This window comes from Primulina tabacum, chromosome 3, assembly GCF_025594145.1.
Source record: "Primulina tabacum isolate GXHZ01 chromosome 3, ASM2559414v2, whole genome shotgun sequence".
NCBI classification, from domain to species: Eukaryota; Viridiplantae; Streptophyta; class Magnoliopsida; order Lamiales; family Gesneriaceae; genus Primulina; species Primulina tabacum.
This window is the reverse complement of record NC_134552.1, coordinates 8,142,672-8,154,832: the sequence shown is the minus strand read 5'-3', so window position 1 is coordinate 8,154,832 and position 12,161 is coordinate 8,142,672. Positions and strand designations below refer to the sequence as shown.

Genomic DNA, 12,161 nt, shown 5'->3' with positions numbered 1-12,161 from the left:
TTTTAAATGATGATAAATGTATTTGAAATAAACCATAATTATTATAGTTTCTCAAATATTAGAAAAATCGAAAAACTAATAACTCATATGGGAGTGTAAAAAATAAAATAAATAACTAATATGGGACCCTCAAACATCACATTTTTTTTAAAAAAAAAATAACATATAAAAATCAATGCAATCTTAAAAGCATCACGAATTATTTTCGTAACACGGGTTAACTTAATTCATATTTTAAGTGAAAAATATTAATTTCGACATAAAAGTAATATTTTTTTCATAAATCGAATTGGATTGAAAATTTGTATAATAAAATTGATATACGAGACTGTCTTACATAAATTTTTATAATCTTTCAAAAGCGACAAAATCCATAACCAAGATGATAACGTTTGAACGAATTCATTATTTCATTTCCATTTTATTCGAATTCCAAATTTAATGCTTCATTTTCTTGAAGTTTTAACCTTTTCAATTTAAGAGTAGTTGGGTTTTTAGAAACTACAAAGATAAACATCTTCCCTTAATTATCATATTTTTACATATGTCTGAGTTGGAGCATATTTTTACATAATTCAAAAGGGATATTGCAAAATTATTCCATTCAACTTTAGATCATCAAACATATTTGGATAGAAAAGAATGTTGTGTTAATTTTTAGTACTCATTTCAACATTTTGAACAAAAATGACAAGATAGCTAATAATTTCAGGAAAAATGTTTGATTTTACAGGCTGGAAGAGAAGTACAAAAAGGTTAGTCTAGCAGAAGTTGGAATTTTGGAAAGAACAAGTCTCTGCCTTTGATTGCTACATATAAGAATGACAACTGAAACATTAAAAAAAATGACTTTGATCAGAAAATCGGCTTGAGTATGAAAAAATTACGCTGATCCGAAGAATCTTCACAAATCGACAGAATAAAAGTACTGAAATAATTTAGTCAATGTGTAGATATATATATATATATATATATAGAAATGAGAGAATAGAGATAAAATACAAATACACACTCTTAATTGTACGTAGATAGAAACATGCAACACATATATGGCTAATGAATTGTATCTTTTTATGGTTTCCTTGCGTATATTTCATCGAATGATAGAGTCTACAAAACAACGTCTGATAGAGTTTACAAAACACTCAAAAAATTTATAAAACAACGTTTGATAAAGTTTACAAAACACTCAAAACATCGAATGATAGAGTTTACAAAACAACGTCGAGGAATAAACACTCAAAATACTATATAACATGCAGCGAGTGATTGGCACTGATCCCTCTTATCCCAAATATTTGATCAAAACATGTGATGTCGTGGATGAGGAGGTGGAGGATATGAATCTGCCAGAAAGTAAAAAAAAACACACAATAGGAGTAAATTTGAATTTTTATGGACTGATCAATTCTGTATATAGCTACAAATGAAAGAATGCATATATTACCTTGAGGATAATAATATTGAGGGTTGGGGAGTGCTGGCGGATAAGATGGTTGCTGAGGATAAGATGAAGATGCTTGGTAAGCCGGATGATAAGGAGAAGGCTGATGATGATACAGTGGCTGTGGACAGGGAGGAGGAACCGGTGGTGGGTAGTTAGCCATTACCAGAGGATGTGATGATAAGAGTGGAGGGGCCGAGTAAAGAGCGGGATGAGATGGTGTGGCTGCATATGGTGGAGCTGATGGACCATAGGTAGTGGTAGTAAGCTTCTGGAAAAAGAAAGAAAACGAAATATGATGCATGTTAATCGGACAAATATCAATCTAGACTGCAGCTAGATAATATAATGATGGATATGGCTTCTGTCAAAAAATGGAAAGGGGCCTGGCCTGGCTTACCTTGGCATTAGGGTAATGCATTACCAATCGAACTTCTCCAGCATTCCTATGAAGGGAAACAAGAACATGCAGCAACATCACAAACTTGTGTAAAACGCAACACAATATCAAATTACGATGAAAATTGGCACTGGTAGATACGTAGCTCGTACGTGAGTACTGTTGCTTATTGATCAATTGTTTTAGATTATTGTGAACAAATGTAACATACAAACAAACAGAACAATACATCAAGCCATGCACCCCTTCATCAATATCGGAAGGAAAGTGACGTCGTCGACTTTCTCCATATATATAGAGACCCTTGGATTGTCAATGTAATCGAATATTCGCTTTAAAAATAGTTAACAATTAATGTTGTTATCTGACCATACCTGCCTTTCCTGTCCTGAAGGGGCCAGCAACTGTCAACGTAGCCCTGAAATAAAACTCCCTGCAATGGAACCCTGGACAGACCAGCTCAACATGAAAACTAAGAAGATGATAAGTAAACTAAAGCAGATTCAGATATTTACTTTCCGTTTCCAATAAAGTCGTCAAAAGTCAGTTTGTTGCTGTTCCAAACCGTAATATTTATTTCCAGTAACCCTTCTATCAAAGTAATATCGAATTTATCTTGAAAGGTAGGATTTTTCCCTCCGGCTGCACCAAGAAAATACATTCAATAAAACATATATATATCACATGCAAAAAAATCTCCGATCCAACGCATGCACTAGATGCATGGCTTACCATAACAAGTACGCGTACGATGCTTCGAGCTGGCATATTCCAGACAGACATAGGGATCTTGCCGCGAAATCCACTCAGTGTTTCTCAACTTATTACAACCAACAACTGCATCCATCCCGGATCAATTTAGGAGAGGAAAAATAGAAGAACGCATCAAAACTATTCACACACGGCAAAAGATCATGATGTACCTGTGATCTCTAGGAGTTGACCTTGGATTCCAGATACAGACATTGAATTAGGACTGAAATAGGCTCTTCTCCAGTGGAAGAAGGATTCACTTCAGATGCCAATATATAATAATACACTCGCCACATTCATCGACGGTAAACTGCCGGGAATTTGAGTATCCATTTGTATTGATTATTATTGATTGGTTTTTTCTTGAACAAGTGGATATTTTTATTTGGGGTGATGCAAACCAATCGATCGACGACTTAAAGATTATTTATATTTTTAAAGCAGATAAAAATTAGATCAATTTACTCGAAAATAAACATTTCTAAACTCGGAGATCGAATTTCATTAATGCGATAATTACTTTAAAATAATATATATTGATAACTATATATTTATATCAAGAAATCTAGCTATCGAATTATCTGGTTGACTGATCAATCGTATTAGCATATTGAATGAAGAATTCTATAGAAACTAAAAGCAGCCTGAAAGAATGTTGTTTATGAATTTTTTTTATACGATTTGTGTGCGATATACGCATACATAATAAATATTAAAAATCAACTTGGATTTTATAATTCTTTCCAACAACATCACAGTCAATTAAGCAGAGTTTAATGTCTTTTTTTTTTTTTGACGACTTCGACTTTTTCTCAAGCTTGGAGATCGATGGTCCACGCGAGTAAAGTTCCAAACGCATAATAAAAAAGCAAAATTCTCATACTAAGAAATTGAAGATTGTACCGTGTTCGATACGTGTGTGTTGATTAATACTTATAATTTTCCTTCTTTTTTTTATGACGGCAAAAACGCTGGTAAGTGTGTATTCATAATCAATGATCAAACGTTCAATTGTTTCACTAACTTCAAATGCTCCTTTGAATACACCAAAGGATAGATATGCAATCGAATATCCTTCAGAGACACGATGACCAAATCGGGACAAATTTTAAATTGATTTATTCGCACCAAGTGTGATGACATGAACATCAACATATACACGTATCCAGAGACATCGCAAGTGTATTTTGTTGATTTTTTCATAGACCATTTGTGAGCCTATACAATGTACGCGTGAGTCGATTACCAAGAATCCCGATCAAACATATATAGATAATACTCCTCACTTCCAATATCAAATAAAAAATTTACTAAATGTTGCATGGCACTAGCAATTAAGATTCAAATTTACCAATCCTAAACATGGAGAAATCGATATTTACAAAGGACTATGTTGATTAACTTCAAGAAACGGTAATTTTCCTGCCTCCGCGAAGTCTAGCCCAGTTGGGAGTGGCATCACCTCGTCTCAAAGCTTTCACTCCCATTGGATTATCCTTGCTCTGTAACACCACATCATCACAACGTTATTAGTACAACAAGCATGACATGCACTACCTTTCGAGATAACAATGGAGAAACTACGCGATGTATAAAACAAAACTCAGTAGAATTACCATTAGACAAGTGTCGGCTTCGAGATCGCAGACGGGATAGTCATGGGGGCAGCAGCTAGAGTGGTCATCACAGCACGTGGCAGACTCTAATGGGCAGCATCCCCAACCGAAGCAGTAGTTTCCATACTGGTACACGCAGCAACAAGTACTACCATCCGGGCATGTGTAGTAATCATCGCACACAGTGGGGGGTTTCACCGGGGTTGGAGGTGAGGGGCCTGGGTTTGGAGGGTTCTGGCCTCTTTTGAGAGGATAAGATGCTTCTATTGCTATCCCACACTTGCCTGTGGTAATATTAGCCACATTACGTTGAAGCCTAATGTACCCCTGCTCTCCCCAGCTTGGGCCCCATGAGTTTCTCACAATCCAGTAATCTTCACCCTTTTCGGTTCCATATCCAACCGCAACAACACCATGGTCTAGATCGGTGCCACATCGACCAGTGAACACTCCCTATACGGTACAAGAAAATAGGTAATATTCTGTAAGAATAATCTTATTTAATATAACAGAAATCCCATTGTACTTGTCTTCTTGATTCTTGAAATGTACATATATCATACCGATTGGTAGAGTTGGAAATCTCGGCCTCCAGCTTCAATGGCAACACTGACTGGTTGATTTGCCACAGCTTTCCTCAAAGACTGTTCATCGTTTTCTGGAACATCCTCATAGCTATCAATGGAGACTACCCTCGCGTTTTTCTGCGAGAAGATGTTAATTTTCTAAGAAATATAAACTAATAAACCGAAAAGGTACGAAGTATTTATACAAAGAATATGGATTCATGAGTCATACCCGATACTGATCACATGTTCCATCACGAGCACTGTAAGGGTAATCGTCACTTGTATCAATGCCACCATTTTTAATGATAAATTGGAACGCATAGTCCATAAGACCACCATTGCAACCCTGGTTGTATGTTTTATCACAATCAACTAGTTCTTGTTCCGACAAGACTACTAGATCTCCAGTTTCAATCTTGTTTACTCCTTCAACAGCAGCAACGGTCGAGAAAGCCCAGCAACTACCTGCATTGCAAACAAAAAAAGGAAGAAAAAAAACATGTTAAAATTTGATGAGACAAAGCTTAAGAAGGATCAATAATTTAAAGTCGCAAATATGTAGCTCAAAATAACAAAAAAATCACACAAAAATACTTGGGACAACCAACCTCGGAAAGTTATCAAAATGCTCAATTTTCACTAGTGATTGATCTTTGTCAAGAATGAAAAGTATTGTTTCATCCATTCTACTACATGGTGCCTTGGCCAATCTTATTCCGCCATAAATTTGTAAATCAAACTTCAATAAATAGATAAAGAAACCATCTGGAAATATAGTATCTAACTAAAAGAAGCCAAGAAATTAACCCTCGAGCCAATTTTTAATGTTTGTCGTAAAATATACCAGATTCTGATACTGCACAAGTAATCAAAAGTGGTAATTTTTAAATTGATGGATGCCCAATTATAACGGAGAACACCCATCAAGAACCACAGACCAGTGGAAATAAATTGGTCTCACAATCGTGAGAGACCCAAAATTTTCAATGGATTCGAGAATAATGATGGAAAAAATACATTTTGGGACGAATATCTTGAGAAAATAAAACTTGATCGATGAAAATGCTACAATCTTGTCACACAGCTATTGTCCAAATAAATAATACACAGTGATTACAAGAGAAAGATTCGGTTTTGGTACAAATATTATTTTAATCTAATTAGTTTATAAAACAAATTATCTTTCAAGCATTGAATAAAAATATAGATTAAAACTGGAAAAAAATTTATAAGTTTGTGCATCAAATTTCAAACGGGTTAAATTACAGACTTTCCCAGGACAGAAGCAAACAAAAATAACAGGAAAGTCCCTTTCGGTCGACTCAACATAATCAAGACTCCTGTCAAATCACCATTGACACTCATCACCCGGGTCTCCATCCTACATGCACGACGAGAAAATCTCACTCCAAAAATGCGAACACACAAACTTCAATTCAATCCCGCATTATATCCTTCGTGTTTTCAAATCAAAATCAAAAGGAAAACATACCACATTGACCCTGATCTTTCACCGGAGCAACGGCGCCTTTCTCTCTCCAGTCGACGTATTCCGGCATCCCATCACCCTCCTTGAACACGTACCGGTCGCTCGCCATCCTGTTCCTCATCCGGGTCTTACTGTCCATCCTTCCGCCAACGAACTTGGACCTGTACTCCTCGTTTGTCAGATCTGCGAATCGGTTCAGCCCTAGTTTATATGGCCGGTCCTCGAAATTGTGCTCTTGGATGAATCTCAAGTTGTCCTTGAAAATCTCGAAACGTCTCTCTTTCTCGCCAATGGCGTTATAAGCTTTGCCGTGTTTCACGAGCCATGACTCGTAAAGGGACATCGCGTCCTTTTCGGATCGGGTTAAACCGACGCCGTGGGCGCTGTCGTAAGCGATGATGGACATATCAACCGCAGATGAAAAGATGAAAAGGGATAGGAAGAGAAGACAGGACAAAAGGTTGAAGGGAGAAGCCATCTCTGCGGAAGCTTTCAACCAGAGGAAATAAGTGCGATTTCTTCGCGTTTGTTGATCTGGGATGGGGATGGAGGTGTTTATAGGAGTCGGGGAAGACGAGAATATCGTGAAGATTGTCGTTCAATGGGGCAAGGGAAGGGAGAGGAGAGGAGAGGAGAGGAGATTCGATTGGGACAACTGGATATCAATTACGAAAGGTGGTGGGAGATTCAAATTTATTTATTTATTTTAGGAAGGAATGGGCTTTTTTATTTAAAAAAAAACTTAATGGGCTTATATTTGAAACACTTAATGGGCTTTCTCTTTTCCTCCTTTTGTTCTTGGAAATTAATTTATCTTTATTTTTATTAGTTAAAGAAATTATTGTGTATTTTGAAATATTTATAATAATAATTAAATAGACTAACGTTTGTACTAATTGTATTTTTGGATTTTAAAAATATGCACACAAAATCATCAAACTATATGATTTTATACTCTTCAATCTTTATAACAATAATCATAATAACTTTATTTATACTATAGATAATGAAATGATATAAATATTACAATATAGATAAAATGTCGATTTTTAATCTTGTATGTATTGATATGTGATATTTTTAGTCTTTTATTATATTTATTTGAATAAAAAATCAAAGTCATCTCGGGACACTTTCCTTACCTTACTCCCGCTACACTCTCGCTCCCTCGCATGCTTCAGATGAGAAAAAGGAGACTAGGCTCGATGCAACTTCTTATCTCGGCTTCTTTGCTCGATCAAATTGGTTAGCAAGAATACTTGATGTTGATGGTACCATTTGCATCGCTATAAAGCATACGGATCAAGAACTTCTAGTTCAGTCCTTTCAATAGTTTTATTTGCAAATTTACAAGTATCTATTTATTCAGTTGATATATTGAAATTTTAATTTTACCTATTCTATCTTTATATATTTTATATATAAATAACAAATATAGTCTAAATGGCTTATAAGGCAACTTTTATTTAGCGAGTCCCCAAAAACTTTGAAAATTATTGTTGCAGAAAATGAAAAATTAGTTATTGGATCAATCGATTAAATATAATTTGATTAATTGTGAATTATTAAATATAGATATAGTTATTGTTATTATTATTTGTTTTAGCGGGTTGACTCATCTAATCTAAACTCGAAATGCATTGGGTCGGGTCTTCCCAGTCGATGACCCGACCCAATTTGTTAGGTGGCGGGCTGATGCGCGGCTGGCCAACCTGTTTTGATAGATCTATTCATTGACATTGTTTGGGCCCTATATGTTATATGCCTAAAAGTCGAGAGGTGCTGTTGCAAAAATCACCGATGGGTTCGCCCAAATCTTCGCGGCATGGACGTGATATTTATTAATTGCTGACAAAAACGTTGAATATATTTTTTGTTGGGACTTTCCGGGCATCAACCACTTCTCACTCCCCCATATAAGATGATTAGGTTTTTTTCGTGAGATGATCTCACGAATTTTTATCTGTGAAATGAGTCTAACCCTACTGATATTTTATTCAAAAAAAAAAAATATTTTTTCATGGATGACTCAAATAAGAGACTCGTCTCACAAAATATGACCCGTGAGATCGTCTCACACAAGTTTTTGTCATATAAAATTATACTCCAACGGAATAATTTTTCATATGTTCGAGCGTTATTAGATCAAGTGGACTCGTCATATTTAAGTGAAAATTCACATTATCTATCAGCAATCCAAATATTAAAAATTGCTCGTACAATATGAAAAAATAACACTCTGATCGTAGCACTAGAGAAAACTTATCCTATTAATGTATGTTGATTTTTCCTGATCGAGCTCAAACTCATGAATTTTATTTGGTCATGACCATCTTAACATGAACTTTTCAATATTTTTTTGATTGTTTTAATGACATAAACAAATTTAACTAAATCACACACGAATATGCTATATAACGTTACTATCTTAATTCTGCTTATGATCAAGGTCGTGAAGCTGTTTCTACAAGCTTGATTCAACAAATCAAATTAACGATTTTAGTTCACAAACATATTGCTGAAAAAATAGTTGCTAGTCGATGTTGAGCTCGAGCCTCTTCATTTGTTGAAGTTGACCTCTAATACAAATTTTTTTATTCGAGCTCGAGTTTGATCATGTGAATTGAATTTTATGGGCACGATTCATAATTAATGTGAATTAAGGTTTTTTTATCAAATGCAGCCTACATGAACAAGGATTTGTTGAATGCTGGGGGTTTGTGAATTACTAGAAAATAACATTATCATTGACAACATTTATTATATTTGTTTGGAAAGCACATGTACCATAAAAAAATCGTCGGCTGTAGGGTTTTGGCTGCACATTAAATAACACAGAGGACTTAATGCTCATTATTTTTTGTTATAAAAGATTTTTGGTTGTATTTGCATCGGAAATTTGGATTTAAGAGGTATTGAAGAAATTATTTAATGAATTTAAAATTCTGTATAATAACCCAAAAAATAACTAATTAATATCTTGTAAAATAGATAGATTTGAGTTCTTTAGCTTCAAATCGTCGGTAATTCGATAGATTCATCTTCTCAATTTACATCTGTTGACTCCTCCGAGCAACACTCAATTCTTCAATTAAAGAACTTAAATCAGTGAAAGATGATCCATCTTCTTCGATAGCTTTTCTTGCCATTTCCTTATAACATTTGGCTCGGTTTCTCATCTCCGCCACCTCTCCGCCCATCATCGCACGCCTCACCGCATCTGATACAGCCTCCCGTGGAACGCCTTCTATAGCCACCGTCCGCCACTGCTTGTTCCCAACCGAAACTCCGACCCTCAAAACCTCAGTCACCAGTTTCTCATTAAAAAACTGCTCCGCAAACATTGGCCAGGTCACCATAGGCACACCCGCACACACTCCTTCTAGGACCGAATTCCACCCGCAATGCGTCACAAACGCCCCTATTGAAGGATGATCGAGAATCAGTATTTGGGGTGCCCACCCTCTTATGATCAGGCCCTTTTTTCTGTTCCTCTCCTCGAATCCGTGCGGCAAGAAATTGTAGCTGTTTTCATTGTTTCTCCTATCTCTCACAACCCAAATAAAATCTTTGCCTGAGGACTCCAGCCCAAAAGCAATCTCACGTAACTGAGCTAGAGTACAGCTAGCCATGCTTCCGAAACACGCGTAAATGACAGAATCAGGTTCCTTGGAGTCCAGCCATGCTAGGCATTCGTGTTCATCAATCGCCGATTTCCTTCCTCTCCGCGCCTTTTCCTCGTATCCATTGTTGCACAACAAAAGAGGGCCTATGTTCCATGCCTTGATCCCCAAAATGTTCCGGTAATGATCAGCGTAACTGGATTCGAGCTCATAAAAGCTGTTAACCACAACTCCATAGCTTCTCCTATCTGCCTCTCTGGACTGAAAAATCAACTCTGCAAATTCACCTTCAGTTTCCCTTAGATCAAATGGAGAAATCTGTGTTCTCGTAAACTTCAGCTGATGAGGAAGATACGGAATAGTAAACTGTTCTGAATCAGACGACACATTCTTGAAAGGCTTGTGTAGCCTCATTTGTTCGGAGGCGCAACGCGCTAGGTAGCCCGTACCATGGAAAACCAATCGCGGGATACCGAATTTTGCTGCAGAATCTGTAGTCCATGGAAAGAACGTATCAGAAACAAGACAAGTGGGGTTGAGTTCTTGGATCAGTTTCTCAACTGGTTCTTGCAGTAATGATATCGCCTTAACAAATTTTTGGACTAAATCTACTGCAGTGACTTGATCAAGTCTTTGAACATATTCAGGAAGGCCTGATTCTTGATTTGGGAGCCTGATGATTATTAAACCGATCTCGATTCCTGATTCTTGGGCCTTTTTTATGGGATCTGAGAATGCAAGAGTCGAAACCATGGTTGTCCTCACACCGCGGGAAGTGAATAATTTGGCCATGTCAAGCATTGGAATCATGTGGCCATGAGCCATGAATGGGAGAAAAAATAAGTGTAGCTTACTCATTAATTTTGAGTAGATCCAAGAAATGGATTTCCTATATATTATGACATGTATAGTAACGGAATTAAATTGCAACTAATTTATTGTTTGAATGAAGGCCAAGTACGTCCAGAAGTACAGATAAATTAATGAATCTGCTCCATCCAATACCTGACCTCTGTTCATGAACATTGTATTTATCGATATATGATATGCATGAATCTCTTCTTCTATATTTCATGGATGAGGATGCGCCTTTCGTAACCCAAAATCGCAACTTAACGAAAGAACTGAGCGATCGTCGAGTTATATATGCATCTTTTGGTAGGTTTGTTGTGTTTTGCCGACTTTGATCGATCCATATGTGATGTTGTGCAATCACTTGATCATATTTTTGAAAATAAGCAATGAACGGTAAAAAAATGGTTTTAATTTCCCATATCCTTCTCAAGTGATTGAGACACGAAAATTCGGGAGAAATTTAACTAGAAATTCGTGACAATTAATGGGGGATCGAAGCATCCATCCAAAATATTGAAGTTTGGAAACTATTAAAAATGACTAACGTTGGAAGTAAAACATAAAGACGGTCTCACGTGTCGTATTTTGTGATACGGATCTCTTATTTGGGTCATCCATGAAAAAGTATTACTTTTTATGCTAAAAATATTACTTTTGATTGTGAATATCGGTATGATTGACTCGTCTCACAGCTAAAATTTGTGAGACCGTCTCACAAGAAACCTACTCAATGATAAATAAATACTCAGTGTGAATTCAATAATAATAAAACAGAATAATTTTTTATATATAATGATTTGTTAGTTAATATAAATTGATCTCGAAGTTAGGTTTACAGGGACCATGCATTTAGGAAAAAAGGCGTTGCTTTCTTTTTCTTTCAAAAATTAATGATAGTAATGGAATAAGTTGTCAATTCTCTGGCTTTGCCGACAAATTGTTCGCCAAGTACACCAAATAAACGTTCGGACAAACGAACAATTGACGATTCAAATAACTGTGTATGAATGGTCATTAATACGGTTATGTCAACTGTCAGGACATATGGTTTAATATTTTATTTAGATTATCCATAAAAATATTATTTTTTATTGTAAATATGGATATATCTGTCTCATGAATAAAAATATGTGAGATAGTTTCATAAGAGATTACGTGTTAGTGATATTTATTTAATTTATTTATTGACATGAATATCTAAAATAAAATAATAACCTCCCCTCTTCTTTCTCATAGTCATTTAATTTGAATTTGATAATATTTTATCATTACCCAAATCAGGAAATTAGCAAATTAAATCGAGAATAGACTAAAATTCTAAAAATTGTGTAAAACATAAAGATATCAATATATATTCTCATGTGTTAAGATAAAATATTTAAATTAAAGCAACTAAAAACTCTTGATATGAG

The 12,161-nt window shown here is 35.6% G+C and overlaps 3 protein-coding genes across 3 annotated transcripts; all 3 read right to left on the bottom strand.

Annotated features, from left to right (window-relative positions):
• Positions 1-1,167: 1,167 nt before the first annotated feature.
• LOC142538925 (elicitor-responsive protein 3-like) lies at positions 1,168-2,934 on the bottom strand. The gene is made up of 7 exons (XM_075644220.1): positions 2,768-2,934; positions 2,577-2,681; positions 2,360-2,486; positions 2,219-2,290; positions 1,845-1,890; positions 1,448-1,715; positions 1,168-1,346 (listed from the first exon to the last, which is right to left on the bottom strand). Exons 1-7 carry the CDS (start codon positions 2,808-2,810, stop codon positions 1,303-1,305), a joined length of 705 nt encoding a protein of 234 aa, XP_075500335.1. The 5' UTR covers positions 2,811-2,934; the 3' UTR covers positions 1,168-1,302.
• An 859-nt stretch (positions 2,935-3,793) lies between these two features.
• LOC142539882 (cysteine proteinase mucunain-like) lies at positions 3,794-6,932 on the bottom strand. The gene is made up of 5 exons (XM_075645626.1): positions 6,275-6,932; positions 5,012-5,247; positions 4,777-4,917; positions 4,214-4,666; positions 3,794-4,099 (listed from the first exon to the last, which is right to left on the bottom strand). Exons 1-5 carry the CDS (start codon positions 6,747-6,749, stop codon positions 4,001-4,003), a joined length of 1,404 nt encoding a protein of 467 aa, XP_075501741.1. The 5' UTR covers positions 6,750-6,932; the 3' UTR covers positions 3,794-4,000.
• A 2,329-nt stretch (positions 6,933-9,261) lies between these two features.
• Positions 9,262-10,849, bottom strand: LOC142539881 (scopoletin glucosyltransferase-like). The gene has a single exon (XM_075645625.1). The coding sequence runs from the start codon at positions 10,750-10,752 to the stop codon at positions 9,322-9,324; it is 1,431 nt and encodes a 476-aa protein (XP_075501740.1). The 5' UTR covers positions 10,753-10,849; the 3' UTR covers positions 9,262-9,321.
• Between the last annotated feature and the right edge of the window lie 1,312 nt (positions 10,850-12,161).

Coding starts and splice junctions, on each gene's coding strand:
- LOC142538925 (XM_075644220.1), bottom strand. CDS start 2,810: ATGTCTGTATCTGGAATCCAAGGTCAACTCCTAGAGATCACAG. Junction 2,291..2,359: donor GACTTTATTGGAAACGGAAA/GTAAATATCTGA, acceptor TGGTCTGTCCAG/GGTTCCATTGCAGGGAGTTT. Junction 1,891..2,218: donor CTTCAGGACAGGAAAGGCAG/GTATGGTCAGAT, acceptor TTCCCTTCATAG/GAATGCTGGAGAAGTTCGAT.
- LOC142539881 (XM_075645625.1), bottom strand. CDS start 10,752: ATGAGTAAGCTACACTTATTTTTTCTCCCATTCATGGCTCATGGCCAC.
- LOC142539882 (XM_075645626.1), bottom strand. CDS start 6,749: ATGGCTTCTCCCTTCAACCTTTTGTCCTGTCTTCTCTTCCTATCCCTT. Junction 4,918..5,011: donor GAACATGTGATCAGTATCGG/GTATGACTCATG, acceptor ATCTTCTCGCAG/AAAAACGCGAGGGTAGTCTC. Junction 4,100..4,213: donor AAGCCGACACTTGTCTAATG/GTAATTCTACTG, acceptor GTGGTGTTACAG/AGCAAGGATAATCCAATGGG.